Source organism: Solanum dulcamara, chromosome 3, assembly GCF_947179165.1.
Source record: "Solanum dulcamara chromosome 3, daSolDulc1.2, whole genome shotgun sequence".
NCBI lineage: Eukaryota > Viridiplantae > Streptophyta > Magnoliopsida > Solanales > Solanaceae > Solanum > Solanum dulcamara.
This window is the reverse complement of record NC_077239.1, coordinates 74956443-74982097: the sequence shown is the minus strand read 5'-3', so window position 1 is coordinate 74982097 and position 25655 is coordinate 74956443. Positions and strand designations below refer to the sequence as shown.

At 34.6% G+C, this 25655-nt stretch overlaps 4 protein-coding genes across 9 annotated transcripts; all 4 read left to right on the top strand.

Annotated features, from left to right (window-relative positions):
* The first annotated feature begins 444 nt into the window (after positions 1–444).
* On the top strand, positions 445–7085 carry LOC129882941 (serine/arginine-rich-splicing factor SR34-like). Of its 4 annotated transcripts, XR_008765849.1 has the most exons (15): positions 445–575; positions 996–1097; positions 1376–1441; positions 1543–1617; positions 1712–1835; positions 1914–1960; positions 2079–2136; positions 4339–4388; positions 4478–4534; positions 4619–4734; positions 4817–4915; positions 5931–6017; positions 6104–6504; positions 6678–6766; positions 6844–7085. XR_008765849.1 is itself a non-coding variant. In XM_055957451.1 (14 exons), the coding sequence occupies exons 2-14, from the start codon at positions 1014–1016 to the stop codon at positions 6845–6847; spliced, it is 903 nt and encodes a 300-aa protein (XP_055813426.1). In that variant the 5' UTR covers positions 445–575; positions 996–1013; the 3' UTR covers positions 6848–7085. The 4 variants fall into 4 exon arrangements, 2 of the variants coding, with proteins under 2 accessions (XP_055813426.1, XP_055813427.1); XR_008765848.1 differs by having other exon boundaries at positions 5931–6504; XM_055957451.1 differs by lacking the exon at positions 5931–6017 and having other exon boundaries at positions 6471–6504.
* Positions 7086–8748: 1663 nt separating this feature from the next.
* LOC129882940 (phytochrome A-associated F-box protein) lies at positions 8749–13922 on the top strand. 2 transcript variants are annotated; one of them, XM_055957450.1, is made up of 2 exons: positions 8749–9552; positions 11494–12667. In XM_055957450.1, the coding sequence occupies exons 1-2, from the start codon at positions 8981–8983 to the stop codon at positions 11732–11734; spliced, it is 813 nt and encodes a 270-aa protein (XP_055813425.1). In that variant the 5' UTR covers positions 8749–8980; the 3' UTR covers positions 11735–12667. The 2 variants fall into 2 exon arrangements, with proteins under 2 accessions (XP_055813425.1, XP_055813424.1); XM_055957449.1 differs by lacking the exon at positions 11494–12667 and adding an exon at positions 13303–13922 and having other exon boundaries at positions 8765–9552.
* An 870-nt stretch (positions 13923–14792) lies between these two features.
* On the top strand, positions 14793–18964 carry LOC129882939 (beta-glucosidase 11-like). The gene is made up of 13 exons (XM_055957448.1): positions 14793–15069; positions 15977–16040; positions 16283–16338; positions 16407–16482; positions 16577–16648; positions 16780–16867; positions 16965–17223; positions 17295–17410; positions 17496–17716; positions 17918–17946; positions 18029–18122; positions 18254–18344; positions 18586–18964. Exons 1-13 carry the CDS (start codon positions 14866–14868, stop codon positions 18815–18817), a joined length of 1602 nt encoding a protein of 533 aa, XP_055813423.1. The 5' UTR covers positions 14793–14865; the 3' UTR covers positions 18818–18964.
* Positions 18965–21101: 2137 nt separating this feature from the next.
* LOC129882938 (beta-glucosidase 11-like) lies at positions 21102–25655 on the top strand. 2 transcript variants are annotated; one of them, XM_055957447.1, is made up of 13 exons: positions 21102–21470; positions 21945–22008; positions 22124–22179; positions 22266–22341; positions 22432–22503; positions 22621–22708; positions 22796–23054; positions 23143–23258; positions 23332–23552; positions 24623–24651; positions 24744–24831; positions 24948–25038; positions 25293–25655. In XM_055957447.1, the coding sequence occupies exons 1-13, from the start codon at positions 21327–21329 to the stop codon at positions 25522–25524; spliced, it is 1536 nt and encodes a 511-aa protein (XP_055813422.1). In that variant the 5' UTR covers positions 21102–21326; the 3' UTR covers positions 25525–25655. The 2 variants fall into 2 exon arrangements, with proteins under 2 accessions (XP_055813422.1, XP_055813421.1); XM_055957446.1 differs by having other exon boundaries at positions 21102–21494.

Here is a 25655-nt window from a genome sequence, read left to right as displayed (position 1 = left end):
TAATCGAATTGAAAATAAATTATTCATTTTTCTTAATCTCGTCACTCAAACTATTCTTTTCTGGGGGAGATAATAACAAACTATTCCTTTATAAATATTCTCACATTGTACGAACAATTTCTTTTCGGCAAACTTTCATTTCTAGATCAGATGATCGAGAAGACGAAACAATGGAGTAAGTTAGTAGATAAATATTTAGTTCGAATTAATAAATGATGGGTGTTTTTATAAAATATAAAAATTTGGGATAATTTTTAAAACTTCCAAGTTCCCAAGTTCTAATTTTTTCTAAAACTTGAGATTTTTGCCAAATATATTTGCCAAGCAATGACAAATTATATAAACAAACACTAGTTTCCAAAAGTTCTTCAAATTTTTTCCAAAAACTACTTGCCCAGACAGTTAGTTAAAAAGAATTACTTTAAGGGTCGAACTGTTAAAAGATAATCATACAGGAGTGATTTGCAAAATGAGGATCACGTTGCTTGCTTCACTATATCCCGCCCGACTTTATTTCTTAAAACCCTAATCTTCAAAATTTCCTCTTCTACGCTCTCTGCTCTCGATCTTCCCAGGTATGTTCTCTAATGGAGGTTACATAAATCGCTTTTTTTTCCGCTTTAATTGATATAATCAACATTACATCTTGTAAATGATAGTTCTTTTTTTTTTCTCTGTTTCCATTTCCCCTACTTGTCAATGCAAAAATGTCTGGGTTGTATAAATTAATGTCAGTAAAATTGTGCAAAGTTGCTTTCTTTATTGTTCTTGTTGATCAACCTACGTTTTTGTGACGGATTTTGGCTTTGCAACAGAATAATTACTAGAGTTGAAGTTTTTTCATTTCCCTTTTTGCCCCTAGAGATAATGTATGAACTGTCTTAAGTTATTGTTGTTTTCATTAGCTGCAAGAGGTGCTTGTTTCTTGTTCTTGTTGATCAAGCTTTTTTGTTTTGTGGGCGTGTGACTCATTTTTGGTTTTACTGTGAATGTAGTTGTCTTTTTCAGGAACAATGAGTCGGTCGAGTAGGACACTTTATGTTGGCAATCTTCCTGGTGATGTTCGTGAGCGTGAAGTGGAAGATCTGTTTTACAAGGTTCCTATACTCTAGATGGCTTGCTACATACTTGGATATCATTTCATAATGCTTAAATACGAAAAGGAAAACAATAAAGTAAAATTAAGTTTATGAGTGAAATGGGTCCAAACGGAGTGGAATGGATATAGCCAAAACCAACTAGTTTGGGATTGAGGTGTATCGTTAATTTATTGGAGTATCTTTTGTAAGGCTTGTGTGCATGTGTAATTGTTCTGTCACAATTTATCAGATTTCAACTCTTAGAAATTTATAAACAATTTGATGTGTGAGTGCAGTATGGACCGATCGCACATATTGAGCTGAAAATTCCACCAAGACCCCCTGGTTATGCTTTTGTTGAGGTGAGTTGGAGCTGCCTTGGTTCTGATGGATTTCATTAGATCAGCTGCTCTGCGTCTTTTAAAGCTATTCTGACCTTTATATTGGCGGCAAACTTTAATAGTTTGAAGAAGCTCGCGATGCTGAAGATGCCATTCGTGGTCGTGATGGCTATGATTTTGATGGGCACCGTCTGCGGGTCAGTCAAACTTATAGTAGCATATAGTCTAGACAGGGTTACTAGTTTTTTCCTCGTTGGATGTTGATTCTATTACAATTGCTCATATTGACAGGTTGAGCTTGCACATGGCGGGCGTGGTAACTCATCATCAAATGATCGTTATGGTGGTGGCGGCGGCGGCGGCGGCGGTCGTGGTCAGCGTGGTGGAGGAGTGTCCAGACGTTCTGATTATCGAGGTGTGTCTTTATGTGCTTTGTACATTGTAATACATTTTATATCTTTTTTATGTTTTGATATGTTTTGTTGGTTTTCAGTGTTAGTTACAGGATTACCCCATTCAGCATCGTGGCAGGATCTCAAGGTTAGTCGGTGTCTTTGAGTTGTGAATAATAGGGACATACCAAGAAAGTGATCCTCCTTTTCCTCCTCAAAATTATTCTGTAATTTCTGAATATTGGTAACCTTTATTTCTTATGTAGGATCACATGCGTCGAGCTGGGGATGTTTGTTTCTCCCAAGTTTTCCGTGACGGGAGTGGTAAGATTTTAAGCAGCTAAAGCTAGATTTATTTGTTCTCTTTGAAGTTTGAACTGGTATAATGGTTTAACTGTCTAGCCTACCGAACTCCTCCATGTGGAATGGGAACCTACAATAACACTCAAAACAATAAGTTTCTGATGTGAGCCTACAATGGTACACAACAATTGTACTGGTGATTTGGAAAAAGACCCAAACTCTATACCAAAAGATGGAGAATTTACAGTAACACACTATTCCTCTTCTTGCTCATCGTGGTTGACCTGTCATAGCAATAGTTAAGGATAAACTTTTCCTTGTATCATAAAGTAATGAGCTTATAATCAGGTAGTATATTAAGGGGGCAAGTCTATTATTGCTTATTGCTGTCATTCTTTCTGTGTGTATAACTTTGGTAATAACTGTGGGTTCATCCCTGCGATTTCCGATAAACTTGGAAAAATAGTAAAATACAGAGAAGAGATCTATCATTCATAATTTGGGTTCTCAAGTTTCTTGCTTTTGATTCCTCTTATATTAGCTGATAGGTCTTCCTTTGTCTTCAAAATTGTTTATGGAAGGAAAATAATAGAGGAGAAATCAACTCTTCAGAAAAATATAGAGCAAAAAATCATCGACATATTAATAATAATATTACTTGATGAAAAAAGGATAAGGTCATGACAAACTGGAGAGGGGAAAATGCAGGTGGAACAATAAATTGGGAGGAAAGATGGCAAACTAAAGATATAAAAGAAACAGTGAGAGGAAAGAAGCACAAGTTAGTTGGGTTATGGTTCCTCGAGGGCGGGGTGGGGTAACCAGCATGCAAGCTTGAGGGAGGGGGTGGGTCAAAAACCTGTAGGTGTTAGGGCATCATCGGTGGGTGGCTGGGCGAGGGCGAGATACATTCCGTTCTCGGGAAGAAATAGTGAAAAAGACGAAGAAAGATGTTTATTTTTGTTTGTCTTCCCATCTAAAAATATCTTCCCCTTGCCCATATATTATCCTCCTTTGCTCTTCTAATACAATTTTCTTGTTAATTGACTACGATCCTATTGATTACCCCATCTCTTCTGGGGACAATATCATCCCTTAAGACAAATTAAAAGCTGGTTATGGACGTTGCTGCCTAATGATGGATGGTTGGGTAAATTTATTCAGGCTAACTGATGCACCTGATGACCCATTAGCTTGTATAGTGTTTTGCTTGGGAGTTTTTCTCCCGTCTCTTTTTTAAATTTTGTTTTGGTACAGCTGTTTGGAGTCTTTGACTAGAGGCTAACCCAGTGTGCCAAAATGAGCCCACGCTCTTTATAGGTTGTCTGGATATGCAATTTTCTCCTTTATGATCTATTTCTACTTTTACTAATTATGTACAGAACATGTCATATTGGAGGGTCCATTTTTTATTTTTTAAGGGTATAGAAATTAAGTTGAGGCAAATCATATTTGATGAAGCCGTCATTTTCAATCTTTTTGGCAGAAATCTAGCATAATGACGTAGTTTGACCAGTTTGAATGATCTTTAGGTGGCAAAGCTTATTCTAACCATTATTAAGGAAAGCTAAGAGCTGGACTTCTAGCCATAATTTTGGAACTTATTTTCAGCTTATATATCTTGGAATGTATTTAATTTGATCTCGCGGTAGATTTTTTAAAAAATAGATTCATATTTGTAATTCTACCGGTCTTCCAATCATTCAATATGTTTTTTGGTTATGCCCTTTTCATATTTGATGGAGTTTGGATTTGGTTTGGTGTAGTTTTTAGAAAAATGTTTAGGAAACAATCTTGGGAAATGTTATGTTATTGTATCATTTTTTGAGGAGATGTTCTTTGAGGACATTTGTGTTAGTTTCCGAGAAAACTTGTTTTTTTGAATCTTTTTTTAATATAGTTTTTGATTCTTTTTGGTTACAGTAAACATTTTGGTGCGATTTGCATAAGACAGATTTTGTTTTAAGGAACAGTTTTTTTTAGTTTCCTGTTAAACTTCACCATAAAATTTTCTAATCCATGTTTACTGAAAACTATTGTAATTGAAGTCTTCCGGAAACATTTCTGATCCCATATTGGCGCACAGAATCATTCTTTGCCTTTATTTGTAAGTGCACAATGCTTATGTACACCCTGTAGGAAGCATCTTGATCTTCATATTACTTTTGTCATTTTTGTTTCCATAAGTTATTGTGATGTCGACAAATTTGTTTGGACTTTCAGGCACCACTGGTATTATTGATTATACAAACTACGATGACATGAAATATGCCGTAAGCCACCTTCTCTTCTTTCCCTCATATTTGATTTTACTCTTATACAACATAGAGGTGCAGCTAACATTATCCTTTCATGTGTATAGATCAAAAAGCTTGATGACTCTGAGTTTCGGAATGCCTTTTCTCGTGCGACAATTCGAGTATGACGCAAACATATTTCAATTGCTTCAACTATCATGTTGATGCCTTCATTTGGTATTCTAAAAACCTCCATCGTCTTGTAGGTTAAGGAATATGACCGCAGTCGAAGCCGCAGCCGCAGTCGAAGCCGTTCTTACTCCAGAGGAAAGAGTGTTAGTCGAAGCCGTAGCCGAAGTAGAAGTCGTAGCAAGGGCAAAAGGTCCAACACATTACACATATATGTCTGGACTAGTGGTTTTACTTTAATGCAGATAGGGCCTTATTGATATCTGTCTTAGCAGCAAATCTCCTAAAGTTAAATCTTCAAAGCGCTCAAGATCTCGTTCAAGGTCCGTGTCTTCTCGGTCGCATTCTGCGTCAAAGGGACGTTCTGTCTCAAGGTAATATTCTGCTTTCCCTTTCTGTTCTTGTGGCGGGATGGGTATAACAGCATAACATAGTACAAGATTAATATTTACATAAACTGCAAATCTTTTTATTCTTTCAATTTCTCAAGTTCTTTTGCACTGGAATTGTCGTTGATGTAGGATCTTTTAATCTAAAATGCTCTTGCAGTTGACTTACTTTGCCTTTTATCTTCTATCTTATTGTTAGTTTGATGTGCTCGCTGCAAAGCTCACCTGGAAATGATATAGACTCTTGGGTGCTTTAGTCTTCTTTGTTTAACTGGTCCTCAATGCTTTCTCCTTTTTCTTTCGAAAAAATATAGCAATGAGAAGCTGTTATCTCATATATCATGCATAAAACTGCCAAATCCAATTTTCATTGTTTGAATTATATTGTCCCTTCAACACAATCTTCTGGTAATTTGTCAAAGTGTGGTACAATAGGTGCATGGTAAGCTGTAGGCCACAATTTTGCGATTTTCTGGAGGCAATCTAGTTTGGTGATGTGTAGTTCTACTTACTCCGGAGGGACAATGTATAGTTACATTTATGTTATTTACTTCTGCTTCAGGCAGGATTTAAGGGGTTTAGAACTTGCAATGGCATTACCAAACCAGTAGAATGAACCAAATGATTATGAGAATTATGGTTTCTCCTCACTTTGTTTTTTCTTCTTCTGATTTTTCTTTCCCCTATGATAAAGAATTCATATTCATTTGTTTCCTGTTATTTCAGGATTTTCCAACTATGTTTGCTGATCAATCTCTAACCATTTAGTAGAAACTGGTCACCTAGATAGTGCATGTCTGTTGAAACAAAATTAGAAATTGGAAAGGTTTAGGACTGAGCAAAAAAGAAGTAAAGTTTAGTGTTTTAAGGGGAGAATTGACTCATTTGCTTTAATTATTTTTGGAACTGTATTGTAGGGAAAACGTACTGCCTTATCAAGGTGTCCTTTTTTTATCATTTCTTTTATAAGTATGAAAAGTCACCTTGTTTGTTTTTCTAGATTTTGGATATGTGCGGCGGTTTGTGGATTGCATATTAGGATCTTGAGTGGATAATGGTCTTGCCTGCAACTCTTTTGGTTGTGGAGGTACGATGTTTTCTAGATGGCAGCTTTGGGTCTTTTTATGATGTCTCTATTCTAATGAGCATCGTGAAATGTTCCATGAGTGCTAGATTGGGATCATGAAGATCATGGATTCTATGGTGGAGCTGGACTGGGGAACTAACTGCCACCTGAATTTGGATCACCACCTATTATTTGGTGGAAGCATATTCTAACAAAGCGAAATAAAGACTAGTTCATTCTTTTGGTATCCTGCTAATTGGTCTCTTTGACTGCACAAATTTAAAATATCACTTAGTCTTAATGATGTAACTTGCATTGCTTCATACATTGCCATATTTTCCACCCTGGATTCTGCCAAAATGCTACTTTCATTATGGTCATGCTGAGGTGGAAGTGAAATCAAGGCAATTGGAGGGAACTTGTTAAGTGGCGGGACTGGAATATTAAATTAAGTTCTTTCTGGAAATTTTGCAGATCTCCATCAAGGTCCAGATCGCCAGCACCATCTGTAAGTCAAATCTATGCTTTGAAGTAAACGGAATACCTCAAAATTCATACATATTGGGATCATCCGCCTTGTCTTTTTTTTTTGTGCTTGCCAGTTACCTGACCTTTTGAAAGTGTACTCTCTCTCTTTGTCTGCATAATTATTGCTTTATATTATGACTGGGTTAATTACAGCGCTCAAAACAATTGAGTAAAAGCCCCAAAAGACGCACTCCCAGCAGAAGCCCAAGCCGGAGTCGGAGCCGTAGCCGAAGTTTGTCCAGGTCTTACTTCTGTGGCTTGTCGTATATTTTTCAATGTTGATCGTTTTGTTAAATATTTTCCCCTGCTTTTATTACAGGTAAGATTATTGGAGTCATCTGTGATTGAGGGTGCCATCATGCTGTGTTTGAGCTGCACGGTCCACAGTTGGGTGTCTTAAAGCCTTGAAAAGTCTGCTGCTCTGCTTACATTAAAAGATTTCTGTGTTATTGAACCATGTCAAGACTGTAATATAGTAGATTTTACGACCTTTCTAAACTGCGCGATATTGTGTGAGACGGAATTAATTTCCTTGATTTGCAGATTGTTACTGGTCGTTTACTGATGACTCTAGTATTCATTTCTACAATGCTGCTTAATTGTTCTCCATTTATAGGCTTGATCAATACTCCCTCTGTCCATTTATAGGCGTGATCAATTAATATGGGTATCATGATCAAATTTGCACTTTATTTATATTTCTTCAAGGGGTGTGCAAAGTTATCATGGACAAGTAAAATAAGTGAACAAAGGGAGTATTATTTAGCTTTGGCAGTGGTAATATTTTTGTGAGTGAGCTACCTTCTGTTCAGGCTTGACTTTAACAAACAAAAAACTTGATTACACTTTTTTGGTGGAAATCTTTTTGCCAGTGATGATTAATGGAAAAACTTATCTTGGTTTTCTATATCAATCAAATGCTACTATTTGTAAACAAAAACAAACCAAATATTTTTAAATTTGGTTTGTGAAGGTTATGCCCCACACAGTCTTTTCCCAAAGATATTCAAAAAACAAAAATTTCAAGAATTTGATTTAAACGATACTTTACAAGGTGAGACAAACTATTAAACTGTATGATCTTTGGTTTGTAAAATTGGGAGATGAAGATACGTTTGTCCTTTTAGATGGAAGCAGCATGCAACTGTCATAATCTCTTTCATCGAAAACTGGGAGGAGAATATATATATATATATATATATATATATATATATATATATATATTTGTGTGAACAAGAATGAATGAGACTTTAGGTAAATGGGAAATCAGACATCGCAATATTGATGAGGTTCACTATTGTGGTCTGTGGAAGGTGGGTCATATGTGGCCTGCTTTTTTTTTTTTCTTCTTTTTTCTTTTAGATAGTAGCAGGAGTAGTGGAAAATTTGATTTTGTAATATACAAATTTATTGATGTGTTTCGTATAAAAGAAAATATTTTTCATGTTTTTTTTTTTAGATTGTAAATGTTGTGTTAAAATTTAATATAAGAGCATTATGTTAAATTTTTTGTTTTGAATTTAGGATTCATGTCATATTTTTCAATTTCATTTGTTTTAGTACGATTGACTTGATATTTCACATTGCAAAATATTTTTTTTTAGTTAAATTTGATAGATTATTTTTTTATCAAATATTTTAATAATTTTATGACATTATATTTATACTATTAACATTTTTGTCAAACATACATTTCATGATATTCATAAAAATCTTATACTTTTAGTTTATTTGATTAAATTATTTAAAATATACTAATTTAGAAAATATAAATAAATTATTTTTTATAATAATAGTTAAGAACACGTGTTTATTAATTAATATTTAATTTAATATCATTTATAAAGATCCTTATTTGTCTAATATAAATTTTAAATTTAAAAAATTAACTTTTATTTTTAAAATTTAATATAATCTTGTAATTACACTTATGCAATCAAACAGAACAATTATAATTATACTGTGACAAACAAATAAATTATCATAATTATTAGACTATGTAATTACTAGACTAATAATTACACCAATTCCAACAACCCCTATATTTCTTTTGAAAAACTATATAATATAATATTTACTAGAACCACATAACTCACTTACCAAAGTATATACAAAATACATTTAAAGAGAACCACATAAACTCAGTGACCAAGTATATAAAATATTAATTAATTTACCAAAAAAGTATATATAAAATATAATATGTATATAAGTTTTTTTCCAAATATAGGAATCTTTGATAAACATCTAACAAACCAGCACACTGAAAAACATCCTCACACATTCCACAAACCAAAACTACTCCTTTTGCCTTTTTTTTTTCCACAATCACAAATTAAATTCTTACTTCTTTTGATAAAATTCTCATTCTTGAATTCATTACATAGTGTTCTTGTTAAATCTAGTGTTTAATTCCATTAGATTGAGTAGAGATCTTGATTCTATACATCTTTTAGATGTCGAATTCGTTTATTGTTGATGGGTTTTTCTCAAAAATTTCAGAGGATCTTGTTCTCAACATACTTTTCAAGCTAGAAGATGACCCAAGAAACTGGGCTCGTTTATCTTGTGTTTCTACGAAATTTGCTTTTCTGATTCATAGTATTTGCTATAAATCGAAATGCTCTTTGACTATACCTTCTGTTGTTTCCGATCTCGTAAATGGGCCAAGTTCATCTATGGCTTCTCCTGGTGGGTGGTCTTCGCTTTACAAGCTAGCTGTATGTTGTCCGGGTCTCCATCAAGCTGGTGTTCTTCTGGAGAATTCTGATTTCGGGCTTGAACGTGAACTTGGCCCGGATGAGAATTATGCAGATCGGGTTTTGCCCAAACCCGATAGTTTGCAGACCCAGCTAATGCCTTCGTCGAGTAATAATAATCGGAGTGATTCTACTGAAGTTGCTGATTGTGGTTGGTCTTTGTTTGATGATCTTATGTTTGATACTGTTTATGATGCTTCTGAATCAACCTCAAATCAGCCTGAAATCGTCGAGGAAGAATCCCCAAACTTAGTGGTGACCCCTACAAGGTAAAAAACACATATCACATCCTGTGTTTGCATCAAGTAATTTTCATGTTATTTATGTATATATTGATTTTTGCTTTCGAAAACGGGAGGTAGAGGTAGAGGTAAGGTCTGCATACACATTTTATCTTATCGAGACTACACTTGTGGGATTATTACACTGAGTATTGTGGAGATGTGATTATACGGGACATGATGTAGACATGACCTTAGATGGATGGGAGGTTACGGAGGATACTGATTAGTGTAGGAGGTTAGTTAGCTGTGTCTCACATATTCTTTTATACTATTAGCCGTACTATTAGTTAAGGGAGGGAAGACCTTTGATCTGGGCTGGGGAGGGATTGGGGTCGCTTTTCTTTAGGACTTTAGTTCGTAACAAGTTTCGAAGACCTCCGGCTGGATTTGAAATGGATCACATTATTTTTTTTGGTAACTAAACACATTTTATTATCAAAGTGGCAGTGTACAGCTCAAAGAAATAAAATAAAAACAGGTCTTACTCCAACTCGGACAGACCCATCAAATCACTATGCATATTCTCCCTAACACCTAAACACAAATTGCTAGACTGGATAGTAATTTAGTTGATTCAGACACCTAGCTAGCTTTCCTTGCATGCTTGCTTGAACATAAACCTCTTGAATAATCTTTCTCACAATGATATCCTCGCAGCAACGTGTATTCTGGAAAACTCTACAATTTCTTTCCAGCCACAATTCATAGACAGAGGCAGCAAGTGTCATTCTGTAAATAGTAGCAACATTGCCCTTGCCTTTGCATATAGTTTCATACCATTGCATTTCTCCAACCCAGTTCATAGCTTGTCGGTGGATTCCTTGCCAATGCAATACTCTTCTCCAAACATAGGAAGATACAGAGCACTCGAAAAATAAGTGTTCTATATTTTCCGATTCGATATCACAAAGAGGACATAGAGGGCAGATCTCCATTTTCCATTTTGGCATCCTATCTTTTGTATATAGTCTACCATGAATAGCCACGTATAAGATGAATAACCACTTTGGTAAGTCTGGATTGTTGCACATTAGTCTCCTCCAAGGCACACTAGGATGGACACCTATCAACTTCTGGTACATCATTTTGATTGAGAAAGTGTGTATCTGTATCAAATCAGTTACACTCATACCTACCTTCTCAATGTATTTTTGCGCCTTCAATATCTTCTGAACAATCCAATATGCTTGCCTAGGTCTAGCACCTCACAGTGATCCACTTTCGCCATAGTATATATGAACCCATTGTATCCACAACACATCTTTTTTCCTACATAGGTTCCAAAGAAGTTTACAAAGTGCTGCTTTATTCCATATTTCCACGTTCAGCAAGTTTAAGCCCCCTGCAGCCTTTGGTAAACACAATTTCTCCCAGGCAATGAGTGCCTTTTTTGATATATCTACTCCACCAGTTCATAAGAAATTCCGACATACAGTTTCTATCAGCTTAATGATTTTCCTAGGCAACAAAAATAGTTGCGACCAATAAGTCTGAATTGAGAATAATACTGATAATAACTGATTTTAAGAGTTGCAACTGGCCAGCATAAGACAAAAACTTTGATGTCCAGGATGTCACTTTACCTAGCATTTTATCCAGTAGAGGCTGACATTGCACAATAGATAACCTTTTGGTGCTAAGAGGAACACCTAGGTATCTAACAGGTAATTCACCTTTAGGCATCCCAAGAAGTGCAACAATATGTTCTTGCATAACCTAAGTGACTCCACCAAAGTAAATGGAGCATTTTCGCATATTGGCATGGAGTCCAGATGCTTGTGAGAACTGATTAAGACATTGGAATAGCATGTTAACTGACTGAACATCTCCTTTGCTAAATTAAAGCAGGTCATCCGCAAAACTAAGTTGGATGATTTTCAATTTTGCACATCGAGGATGGTGTTTAAAATTGCTTTCCTGTTGCAGGGTTCTTAACAATCTACTGAGATACTCCCTAGCTAATACAAATAAAAAAGGTGACATAGGATCACCTTGTCGCAAACCTTTCTCTGCTTCAAAAGGAGGAGCAGGCACACCATTAATCACTATAGAGTATGTGACTGTATTAATGCAGGTCATTATCCATCTAACAAACAAATCAGGGAACTGCAAGCTGTCAAGGATTTGTTTAAGATATACCCATTCAAGTGAGTCATATGCCTTTTGAAGATCGACCTTCACCATACACCTTGGGAAGATACCCTTTCTTGAATATCCTTTAACCAGTTCATGAATATCCTTTAACCAGTTCATGACGTAAAATTATGTTGTCAGATATGATTCTTCCAGGAACAAATGCAGACTGGCTTCCATCTATCAGATCATTCAGGACTTCACTTAGCCTCTTTGTAATAACTTTTGAGATTATCTTGTATAAGACATTGCAACATGAAATTGGCCTGTACTCCTGGATGGAAGTAGGATGTTTTACCTTGGGTATCAGGGTTACTGAAGTACAATTCACTGGCTTGTACATATTATTAGTTTCAAAGAAGTCCATAATAGCTCTTATTACACTCTCACCGATGATGTCCCAAGATATTTTATAAAAGAATGCATTGTAACCATCACTTCCGGGGGCTTTGTCGTCATCTATATTTGTTATAGCTGCCAATACCTCCTCTCTAGTTATAGGATCCACCAATTGTAGTTGTTGTTGTCTATTAAGCACTTTTCCTTGTTGCATAATATCCTATCTGATGCTAGGAAGTTGGTTAGCTGCTGATCCTAGGAGTTGCTTATAGAAACCAATTACTTCAGCCTGGACATCCTTTTCTTTATGCACTAGTGTACCATCTTCTGTTGTTAAACTTCTAATATGATTTTGTGCTATTCTATTTCTCAAGCAAGCATGAAAGAAAGATGTATTGGAGTCCCCAAGTTTAAGCCAATCAATTCTGGCCTTTTGTTTCACAGCACTCTCCTCAACTCTGTGCCATTTTTCAAGTTCTAGTTTGAGTGATTTCTCTTCTTCACATAACCTTTGATGATCATTACTTTGTCCCATATGTCTGTGTAGTACCTTCAGTTTACCCTTCAGTTCTGTGATCTTATTATTTATTCCTAGGAACTCCTTGGTATTAAGTTGCTTCAACTTCATCTTCAGGGAATTCAATTTCCTCCATACCAAGGGCAAAGTGTTAGCAGTTATACCTCTATTCCATTCCTGTTGAACTAGGATTTTGAACTCAGGATGTTGTGTCAAGCAATTGAAGAATTTGAAGGGCTTGGCACCCTTGTGTTGCCTATCATCCAGTGATACACTAAGAGGAGAATGGTCTGAGAATTCAGGATCCATAACAATCACCTCAAAACAGGACCATATTTGCACCCAAGCTGCATTCACCAAACCATATTATTACTCTTGTAATTGTTTGTCCTTTGAGTTCCGTTATTATAAGTGGTTTCTTTTACACTTTGATTATCGTTTTATTTGTAATGACTGTTGTTTAGGATTATTTATCTGGTTATCTATAGTATTTACTAATTTGTCATGACTTTCTTCATTTCAGTTATTTTTGTCTCTATATTGCTTTAGACTCTTTTTTTCTTGAGTTGAGGATCTATTGGGAACAAACTCTCTATCTTTAAGGTAGGGGTAAGGTTTGCGTGCATTCTATTCTCCCATGACTTTATTTGTGGGATTACACTGGATATGTTGTTGTTGTTGATGTATGTATTGATTTCTGTAATTAATTGGTAGCAATTTGATTTTTTGGGGGGGGCTGAATTCAGGCTTCCGAAGAGGCGAAAAATTTACAGATCCCCTGGTTCACATTTGGCTTCTGGGGTATGGAATTTGAGCCGGGAGCAGGGGAATAAGCTACTAGCGAGTAGATTCAAAGGGGATTGTTTGTACATATGTGATTGGCCTGGTTGTATTCACATGGAGGAGAAGAGGAATTACATGCTATTTCGGGGGATTTTCAAGAATTTCAAGCAGTCGAGGGTATGGAGGACGATTAATGATGGTAATAGGAAGAAGATCGATCTGAATTGTGCGTTTTGCTCGTCCAAACAGACTTGGGATTTGCATTCAGCCTTCTGTTTGAGGAGGTATTTTGGGTACCATGATGATGGAGAACCAGTTGTTCGAGCTTACGTCTGTGAGAATGGACATGTTTCTGGAGCATGGACTGATTGGCCATTGTATACTTGACTTGGTTCAATACCAATTATGGGGTAATTGTGTTAACATGAACTAATATTTTGGTGTTTTTGTGACTGGCATTTGGCTATTGTTTGCCATTTTAGGCTGGTCTTTTTTTATTTGGGATTTATGTATGTTGTGATTGCTTACAATTGTTATTTGCCATATTTGCACCATAGAGTTTAATAGATGAAATATTTATATATTTGTATGAGTTTTTCTTCATCTGATTCTTCTACTTATAAGTGAATTTGTGAAATTCCGTTGAATGGTTGTGGTTCTGGAGAGTCTCAGAAATGAGCTCAGTAAGTTTCAGGTTCTTTTATGTAGTGATCTTGTGTTTTGCCATTTTAGAAGATGATAGTTGTAACAACTCTTGATGTTACTCAAGTTTTCTTCTCTCTCGATTTCCACTATTTCATTGAGTACCTATTACCTTTTATGAGTGCAAGTTATCAAATAACTACATCAATTCAGGTTTAGACAAATAAGAAAAAAACATTTAATATTTTTTTACTTTTTAAAATTTTATATCAAATTAAAATTAGATAAATAAATTAAAATAGAGAGATAACATAAATAAATACCGACATTTTAAATCACCGAATATTATAGGGACTGCAAAAGTTGTTGGTGACTGATTACGTGTTTTTTGTCTCATAAAATATCTCCCAACGTTCTACTTTAAAGCTTTTTAGTTTAATTGAATATGAAATTTTAAAAATAAAATTTAACTTTTGAATCTATTAATCTTAAATTAAAATTGTGCATAATACTTTAAATTTGTTATGCAGAGGAATTGAAAAAAATTATTAAATATAAATACTATTTTTTAAACAAATAAAAAAAAAAGTAATATATTTATTTTTACTTGTTATGTTTCGCTTTATAAAATATAATTTATTTAATTTTTCAAAATTTATTTGAATTAATATTTTTAAATTTAATTATTTAAAAAATATACGAAAATACTATAAGTTGAAATAGTTATCATAATGATAAAATACACGTTCAAGTTGAGAATTATTAGTGGCTGCTAGTATTATATTTTCTCCATAAACAAAGAGTCACTTGTAAATTAAATATTTATTGCAAGTTTGAAAATTTGGGCATGTGATGTGGGGAAACAATAGTAATAATATATTAAGATGCCAAACAGCAGAGCCAGCACACAAATTCACAGAATGCCGCCGGCGAAGCAGCTCCGGGATCTCTTCACCGCAATACTGCTTGTTTCCATTATAGTAGCGGAAGCAGACTTGCCGGTTCTAGTACTTTCCGGCGCCGCTAATCTCCGCAGAACGGACTTCCCTGATACTTTCGTTTTCGGTGCCGGTTCTTCTGCCTATCAAGTCAGTTTTTTATTAACCATCTCTCATTATGTGACTGTTTTATTTAATTTTTATGCACGAACAAGATGGAACCTGCATTCAACTGTGTTGGAATTCATAGAATCTTCCAAATGGTGGCTTAACTGTGTTATAAATAGGCACGAATATGTAAGTTTTAGATATATAGAAATTGTAAGAAAGTGTGCAAGAGAAAGTGCATTAGAGAGAGGAAGAAATAGAATGCAAAACTCTTAAAAAAATAATGAAGTGCCAAAGCACTTATTGTGAGAATTTTATTTTTGTGTGTGTAATATTTTGATCTGTGTGTAATAAAAATATTATTTTGCTCCACTATGCTTCCAACAAACTGAATCCAATATTTTTGACACGGAATATAGTTATGTGAAAAGTAACTAATTTTTTTGAAATGATTATGTTCTGAATCAGAGACGGATCTAGAATTTCTAGAACAAGTTTTTTAAGTGGGATTTGAATCAAGTGCAACATTCTGAGTATTTGGAGCATGAGTACATAACATACCTAGTTATGCGGAGAGATCATATGTTCACGTGGATCATAATTTACACAATAAATACGCCAATGAGATAACTAGAAAATATATTTGTGCATACATGTGTTTTCAATATAGATGTATAGTATTGATTACTTATTAGCAAATACGGTATAAAGTAGATGCTAAACTATGTCCAGTGGCGGAGAAAAGATTTTTACTAAGTGGGTGGGGTCAAACTATAAAGAGGTAATTAACTCACGAAGAAAGCTGAGCATTCAACATCTACTTTATATATATATAAAAAATAATTTTAACTTTATATATATAGCGTAAATTTTTAGTGAAGAGGATTCATCTGAACCGCCTTATGGTATCCTGGCTCCACCTCTGATGATTTGGTACATTTGTCGAAAGGTTGAAGGGGCAGCATTTGAAGATGGAAGGATGTCTAGCATTTGGGACACCTTTGCTCATGCTGGTTTGTTCTCTTTAATCCCTGTGGTTTGCTTTACCAATCTCAGAATATGAAGATATGGTTTCTTTTTGCTTGCATAGTTTTGTTGTTTTTTCAGGCTAAATTAATAGATTTATAATCACAATTCACTTTGCTAAACCATATAATTTTCGAGGATTATTATGGTACAATATGGGCAAGTGTATTTGCCCTGTTCCTACTGCAGCAGCAAATGACACTAGATTGTACCTACACTAAATTTTCAGGTATTTATGGAGGAGCCAACGCAGATGTATCTTGTGACGCATACCACAAATACAAGGTCTGGAAGATAGTTCAACTTTGAGTTAACGTAATTGATTATCAGTTAGACTGCTTGTTTATTTGCAGGAAGATGTAAAACTCATGGCTGATACGGGTTTGGAAGGATACAGATTTTCTATTTCATGGTCGAGACTTATTCCAAGTAGACACCATTATTCAACTACTTTGTACTTATGAGGTTGTTATAAGCTTTATCTTTTTTGTCATTCGTTTTTTTTTGTTTAACCTCTATGTAGATGGAAGAGGTCCGATTAATCCTAAAGGGTTACAATATTACAACAATCTCATCAATGAGCTCCTCCGTCATGGTTATAAACACATTCCCTTATGCATTAGTTCTTACTTTTCAGTTGAAAGTTTAAACATTGTATGTTAGTAATAGATGATATATCACTTGTCTGATTGGTTCCCTCGTGTTTCTATCTCCCTTAATTTGTAGGAATTCAACCACATGTTACTTTATGTCACAGTGATATACCACAAGCACTTCAAGATGAATATGGTGGATGGATGAGTCGGAAGATAATGTGTGATGAAGAGTACTTCTAATTTAGTTCATAATTTGTCCATGTATTCTCTTACATCTTACTGAATGCATAAAAACTGTTTCTGTTTCCCTTTTAGCGATGATTTCACTGCCTATGCGGATGTGTGCTTCAAAGAATTTGGTGACAGGGTTTTATATTGGACTACGTTAAATGAAGTCAATGTGTTCACTATAGGTGGTTATGATAATGGGATCACACCCCCAAATCATTGTTCCCCACCTTTCGGAATGAGAAACTGTTCCACAGGTGACTCTACAACCGAGCCATACATAGTAGCTCATAATATACTACTTGCTCATTCAGCTGCCGTGAGACTATACAGGAGAAAATACAAGGTATCACCTTTTGAACTACTCTTGTACTAAAGCCCCAAACTTTTGCTAATAGTGTGTGTGCGCCACTGCAGTCAACTCAACACGGTTTTGTGGGATTAAATCTCTTTGCATATCGACCACTTCCTTATACAAATGAAACAGCTGATATAAATGCAGTACAACGAGTATATGATTTCTACGTAGGCTGGTAAATGCAGAAGTTTCTTGGCCTATTAGCATCTCCTACCATTCACAGAACTAAATGTCAGTATAATTTCCGATTGTCAATGCAGGTTTGCCAATCCGTTAATGTTTGGCGATTATCCTGACATAATGAAGAGTAATGTTGGCTCTAGATTACCCAAATTCACAAGAGAAGAGTCTATCCAAGTTAAAGGCGCTATAGACTTCATAGCACTGAATCATTATCAAACAGTACATGTCAAAGATAGCTCCAGCAGCCTCGAGAGTAAAACCAGGGACTACACCGTTGATGGAGCATTTGAAATTATATGTAAGAATAATGACTAATTCTTTGCTTGATTTCTTCAATTGACATTTAAAATAATAGTCCTCTTCAGCTTGTTGATCAAGGAAATCTTCTTTTACCAAGCTGACGTCAATCAGTTTCATTCTCCTTTATATATAAGTGTGACATGAAAAAATTCACTACTTCAATGTGTGTTTATTTTTCTAACTTTATGAATTTGTGCAGACACCGAAGAAGATTCTCCACCAGATCAGGTGAGTCTTGCGACATACATGAATCTATCACTCTGCTTTCTTTATAAGGTTTATTTAATTTTTCATTTCACAATTTGTTCAGTTTGAGTATCCAGTGACACAACCGGGGCTAGGAGGAATATTAGAACATCTCAAGCAAGCTTATGGCAATCTTCCTATATATATTCACGAAAATGGTTCCCTTTCTCTCTCTCTCTCTCTTCTCTCATGCTCCGGATTTCTGAGCCCTTTGAAAGATGGTTTAGAAGCTTTTTTTCACCTAAAGAAAAATAAGTCTGAGAAAGCTCGCTCTGATTTATTTTTCCAGGTCAAATGACAATACGAAATGCTACGTTAAATGATACACGCAGGGTGGAATATCTGCAAGCTTACATTGGGAATTTGCTTGATGCTATGAGGTAAGCCCCTTAACATGTAGATCAAGCATTTAAGCATCTCATTGTTGCAATCTAGTGATCTTAATTGATCAGATGTGTCTAATCTCCGCATGCTCAACAAATCATTTTAGGCTTTTAAGTAAATACACTAAGAAGCTGATATGATTCAACATCTACTATATAATATATTTTTCTGGCACCCGTTATGCTTGTAACCACAAAGCAATTATGTTTAGATATTCATGTTCTGTTTATGTTTTAGGAATGGATCAAACGTGAAAGGCTACTTCGTGTGGTCGTTCCTAGACTGTTTTGAGTTATTTGACGCATATGGTTCGGGATTTGGCTTATATTATGTGGATTTGAATGACAAAGAGTTAACAAGATATCCAAAGCTTTCTGCACATTGGTACTCTAACTTCTTGAAGGGGAAAGGCTACAAACAGAGTGGAATTCTTCAGACTCAAGATAAATTACTTCATTCTTCCCAATAAGTAGTTTGTGGTTGCATTTTGTATTTCATAAATGTCAGCTGATTTTGTTTCTAATTCTTGCAAATAGTAATAAGGATTAATGTTGGTTTGATCAGTTATTCCTATCAACCGGTGAAATGGTCAAAAATACCCCTCTACTTTCGTTTATTTGTTAAGTTTGTCTTTCGTTAGACTATTGGACCAAATATACTTTTGCCGTTATGAAAATATTCAAATATGCCCCTATTTTGGATGGGATACCTCAAATCAAATAAAAATACTTGAATTTTCCCTAAATAACTCACTCCCCTCTTTTAATTTGATTTGACCCACTAAATTAGATAATCAATATCAAAATTAAACCCCAATGGGATTTTTTTTACTAGGTACTCAAACAAATTATAACACAACTTTGAATTTAAAATATAGTAAGAATTGGGGTGGGGGTGGGGTTGTTTATAGCTTATTTCATTTCAACCCGTTTCAATCCAAATAACATTTAAGCGGATTCAAGATCCACCCATTTTTTAATTCAGTCCTTTCTAATATTCTCAAATTCAGCTCAATCCGTCTATTTGACACCCCTACCTAAATTAAATGTGAGCATTTTGTGTTTTGGATAGTAGTTCTTTTTTAGATTCTCTCTTAAGATCAAGAGAGTTGACAAGTGTATAAAGTTGAGAATCTGAGAGTATTCGGCTGCTCCACTAATAAGTCTTGGTAAATTGGCTCATCAAGTGACTCCAAAATAAAAGTAAATCACTTTAAGTAATTAATCGTAACTAGTAATTAATATTAAATTAAATCGATGATGTAAAGTAATTATTATGTATAAATTGATTTAAATCCATGACGAATAGTCTCACCCAATTTACAAGCTAATCAAGGTTTTCGTATGATTCCTCAATATTTATTTTGTTCCCTTTGAACATGTCTCTTAATAAAAATAGAAAAACAAATTTAATAAATAGTATTTCACGTTAATTGTCTTTTCCCTATCCTCCAACACATCACACCATATCATCCCTTTCAACCAAACACACCCAAAGTTTGTATAGATTTTGAGATATTCCCTAGTCATTTTGTTCACTTTTACTTATCATATTTGGACTTAGCACATCAATTAAGAAAATAATGATTGACATGACTATTTTATCACACTATTTTTATTAATTGATGTTTAATATTAAGTCTTGAAAAAATAATTTAGAAAATAAGTAATTAATACTAAGGATAAAACATAAAAAAAATTTAATTGTCTTTTTTCTTGTAATGTTAAAAGTGACAAACAAAAATAAAAGCCCATTTTAAAACTAGTGGAAAAATAAAAGTAAACCGATGTAATATTATAGTAGGTCGTTAAAGTATTAATCATTTATTGTTATGACTGATGTTGAAATATCAAACCAGACCAACAAGAGAAAAGAGTTATTCACCTGGTTCCAATTTATATGACTTACTTTTTTTAGTTAGTTTAAAAATAATGACATATTTTTATTATTTAGTAACTATTTCACTAAATTGTTCATTTTATCTTTAATGAAATGATTTATAACCACACAAATATCTATGACTTATTTTAGATCATAAATTTCAAAAATCTTTCTTTCTTAAACTCAATATCAAATCAAACTAACTCTTATAAAAAGTGAGGAGTCATACTACCGAGGAATTCTTAATAACTCAATTGATTGACTTCATGAATTTTTGTGGTGTTGATGAAAGTTCGATTGGTACCTTATAATTCCCTCCGATCCTCTATTTCCCCTTCTCCACCCCCACCCCTAATTTTTTATTTTAAAAAATGGAGTCATACTACCTGTTTTGAACTTTTTCACTTTGTTGTACTAGTTTAGTTCTTCACGATTTGTACATAGTGATTGCAAAATGTTAACTATAAACGGACAGAGATTTGGCCTTTGTCCTCTAATTCATTGTTATTTGCTCTTGTTTCTCCGATCTTTATTATTAGAGTACTTGTTAATTCCTTTCGGTTATCATATTATTTATTATTATTATTATTATTTATATTATTTTCAACATGACTTTTTCACTATTGTATTTTAGTTTTATACGTGTGAGCTGATATCATTTGTCACTATTCAAAATCCGAATGTGATGACACTTATTCATTCTTATCGGATAAGTCAACCTAAATCCAACATTTGTAAAATAATATGCGAAAATAGTTTAAAATAGATAAATAATAGACAAAAACAAAAATCTTAGTTAACTAACTACAAAAATTCCCACGGAAGAATGTCACAGATACAACCTCTAAATATGAATATACTGAAATAAATAAGTCTTAATTTTACCGACATCAACAGCTACCGACCTGCCCGTCTCTCTCCTCAGTTGCTTCTTGAGCCAACAAAGTTTATGCCGTTTGAAGGAAGTGCCAAAGTCGTGTACGACACAATTGAGGGGCCATATATTATTACTTTTTGCGGAAGCAACGAGAATAGTTACAATTGGCTATCGAGAAGATCAGAAGAAGAGCCGGCAGCGCCAGAGGCTCAGAAGAAAGATGATGCCGGCGAAGCAGCTCCGTTGTATATTCACGGCGATCATATTTGTTTTGCCGATTCTACTTTCCGGCGCAGATGATGATATCCACAGATCCGACTTCCCTGATACATTTGTTTTCGGTTCCGGTTCTTCTGCTTATCAAGTCAGGAACTTTTATTTCTACACTGTATGATTTAACTTATATACACTGAGGAGGATGAATAACAACGGTTACACTTGCCTTTAAGTGACTAGGAAAATGTAAATTATTTTCAGTTTATATAAGTTAAACTCTTACTTACATAGTGTTGATTATAGATAAATAGGAGGACTAATATATATATATAGAGAGAGAGACACATTTAGAATTTGACGTTTACGGATTACTGTGACAACCTCAAGTTAATATACAGTAATAACCGAGTTTACGGTAAAATATTTACAAATGCTTAGTGAATTTCGTAACACATATGAAGAGTTTGTGCAAAAGTTACTGAATCTATGAACTTCTGAGCTAGGTCCGCCTCTGCTGACACACACATATGTATATGTATGTGTATATATCGTTATACAACATTTATTAGCAAATACAGGAGACAGTAATTAATTATTTGACTAGTGGTTATTTTGGCGAAAGGTTGAGGGGGCAGCATTTGAAGATGGAAGGACTCCTAGCATTTGGGACACTTTTGCTCATGCTGGTTTGTTCTCTTAAATCCTTGTGATTGTAGAGTTATAACATCTTCTTAGTTTTATTACAGAACTATAGTTTTACGGAATAGAAAGATATTTTAAAAGATCGTTATGATTCGGCAGGTGAATATGGAGGCGCCACTGCAGATGTATCTTGTGATGCGTACCATAAATACAAGGTCCGGAAGAAGAAGAGGATCAATTTAAATTAGATTTCACATAAATGATAATTGATTTGATTGACCTTCGAAATTGTCTATTGTAGGAAGATGTAAAACTCATGGCTGATACGGGTTTGGAAGGATATAGATTTTCCATTTCGTGGTCGAGACTTATTCCTAGTAAGCTCTTTTATTCAATTACTTAGTACATATGATTCTGTTGTAATCTTTATCTTTCTTTCTCATACTTGATTTTTGCTTTCTATGTAGATGGTAGAGGTCCTGTTAATCCTAAGGGACTGCAGTATTACAATAATCTCATCGATGAGATCGTCAGCCATGGTAAAAATCACATTGCAACTTTGAATTTCGCTTCTTGTAAGAGAGAGTATGAGTTAATAAATGATCTACCGTTTATCTGATCGACTCCGTTGTGTTTTTATTTTCCTTAATTTGTAGGAATTCAACCACATGTTACTCTATGTCACAGTGATCTGCCACAAGTACTTGAAGACGAATATGGAGGATGGATGAGTCGAAAGATAATGTGTGATGCAGAGTACTTTTAATTTTAGCTCATGTTTTGCTACACATTCGGAATAATATAACATGATTGTTCATGTTTTCCTTTTAGCGATGACTTCACTGCCTATGCGGGTGTGTGTTTCAAGGAATTTGGTGATAGAGTTTTGCATTGGACTACCTTAAATGAGGCCAATGTATTCGCTCTAGGCGGTTATGATAATGGAATGACCCCTCCAAATCATTGTTCCCCACCTTTCGGAATGAGATCCTGCCCCATAGGTAACTCTTCAACCGAGCCTTACATAGCAGGTCATAATTTACTGCTCGCCCATTCAGCTGTGGTGAGACTATACAGGAAAAAATACAAGGTATCATTGTTTTGGTCTATCGCGATTACTATTTACTAGTGATCTAAATCCCCAAATGTTTGCTAATAGTGTACGCGCTCCAATGCAGTCAATTCAACATGGTTCTGTTGGATTAAATCTCTTTGCATTTTGGTCTCTTCCTTATACAAATGAAACAGCTGATGTAATTGCAGCACAACGAGCTAATGATTTTTACCTAGGCTGGTAAGATGAAGAAGTTTCTTGGCTTATGAACTTTTTTGTTCATTTTAAATTACAACTCCTATCCTCATTGCAGGTTTGTGAATCCGTTGATATTTGGAGACTATCCCGATATAATGAAGAAGAATGCTGGTTCTAGATTGCCCAAATTCACAATACAAGAATCTAACCAAGTTAAAGGTGCTATAGACTTTATAGCCCTGAACCATTATATGACAGTACGCGTCAAAGATAACTCCAACAGCCTGGAAAATGATATCAGAGACTTCAGCGCCGATGCAGCATTTCGATTTATTTGTAAGAATAATGACTAATGCATCAATTACAATAAACATAATGTGATCCATCTAATTGACATTAAGACACTATAATTCAGATTAACTTAGAGAAAATAGCCAAATAAACCCCAACCTATTAGTCAATTCTCAACTACACACCTATATTTCATGGGCTCCTATTACGCCCTGAATTATTTATTTTCGATATTTTGTAACCCTTAAACGCTGACCTGTCCAAGAAGGTGAATACACCTCTTGTAGGCTCGTAAAGGTTGGACAAAAGATAGAAAAATTGCTAAAATTGAATTCAATAGTCCAGGTCTCGATCTCCAATTGGAGATTATATACTTAATTCATTTTTTTATATCACAAAATTGTCATATTCATCTCATAATTTCTTCAAGCTTTTCTCAAAGTCCTTCATGGTGGTCTTCTAAATTTTTGTCTCTAGGAGCTTCGATCAGTTTGTAGCTATTGATTTATGTTTAGTTAATCATACACCAATTGTTTTTCACAACAATAATAGCTAACTCACAAAAAAAATAAATCATATATGAAGCTCAAAAATGGAGTTCAAGTTTCTTCTTGAACTCCTCCCAATTTAAGCAAAAATAAATAAAATCAAACTACAATAAACCAACAATAGTAAATCCGAAATTTCACCTTCCAATTTCAGTATTTATTTGTGGATTTTAGTTTCTAGATTTGATACAAATTGAAACTTTCTGTAGTATAGCTATGGAGTTGTTCTTTCTTCTTTAATTTGGTATAGAGATTTTTTCCTCATTTTCTCTGGGAAAACAAATACTTTTTGTAAATTTTAGTTTTAGGTTTGATAAAACTGGAAATTTTAAGTAATTTTATAGTGAATATAGAGTTGTACATTGCGTGTTGTGCACAACTTTGACAGAGAACTGGTTATGACTTTTTAGGGAGGTAATTATTCCATATTAAAATAGTTCAGACGGTAATAGGACTCCCGTATAGTATATGTGTAGTTGCGAATTGGCTAATAGGTTGAGGGGGCACACGCCAGTTTCTCTTTGTTTGGTCTCAAGATTTAATGCTTCTATCTCTTTATTTATGCAGTGACAAATGGTGGTACATCACCAGGCCAGGTGAGGCTCGCGACATGCTTCAATTCTACGGTGCTTTTTGCCTTGTTTATATGTTTATTTGTGTTTTCCATTGACAATTTGTTCTGAATCAGTATCCAGTGATAGAACCAGGTCTGGAAGGAGTACTAGAATATTTCAAGCAAACTTATGGCAATCCACCTATGTATATTCATGAAAATGGTTCCCTCCCTTTCTCTATCTGTCACTCACACACATCAATAAAGTTGTTTTATACGCGTTGGCACCCCACACAACAAGAATTCTGAAAAGCCAGTTGGTGTTGTTTGTTCTGTCAGGTCAAATGACTCCACGAAATGCAACGTTTAATGACACAACCCGGATAGAATATCTGCAAACTTATATCGGGAATTTGCTTCATGCTGTGAGGTAACCGCCCGTATCTTCACATTACACATTAGTTATTGATGAGAAACGCGAAGGGGTTCATCAAAACTCCCTTCATGCAATAATTAAACTTCATATATAAGGTCAAAATTATTTTTTTTAATGTATACATAATAAATGTTGAAATTCCTCGACTTCTTCATGTGTTTACTTCTTTATATTTTGAATCTCTCTGGTGAAAATCCTATCTCTCGACACTAGAGACATGACATATTTCACTGATTTGTTATTTCTAGGAATGGATCAAATGTGAAAGGCTACTTCACGTGGTCATTTCTAGACTGTTTTGAGTTACTGGACGCATATGGTTCGGCGTTTGGCTTATACTATGTGGATTTGAATGACAAAGAGTTAACAAGATATCCAAAGCTTTCTGCACATTGGTACTCCAATTTCTTGAAGGGAAAAGGCTACAAACATAGTGGAATTCTTCAGAATGAGGATAAATTACTTCATTCATCCCAATAAGTACTGTGTTAGAGATTTCACAAATATCTATTGCAATTTTTGCAAATAAATGTTGTGGCAATGCCAATGTACAATCTGCACCCAGCTCTTAGTATCATCATATTTGTTTTAAGGGAGTTGATTTATTATCA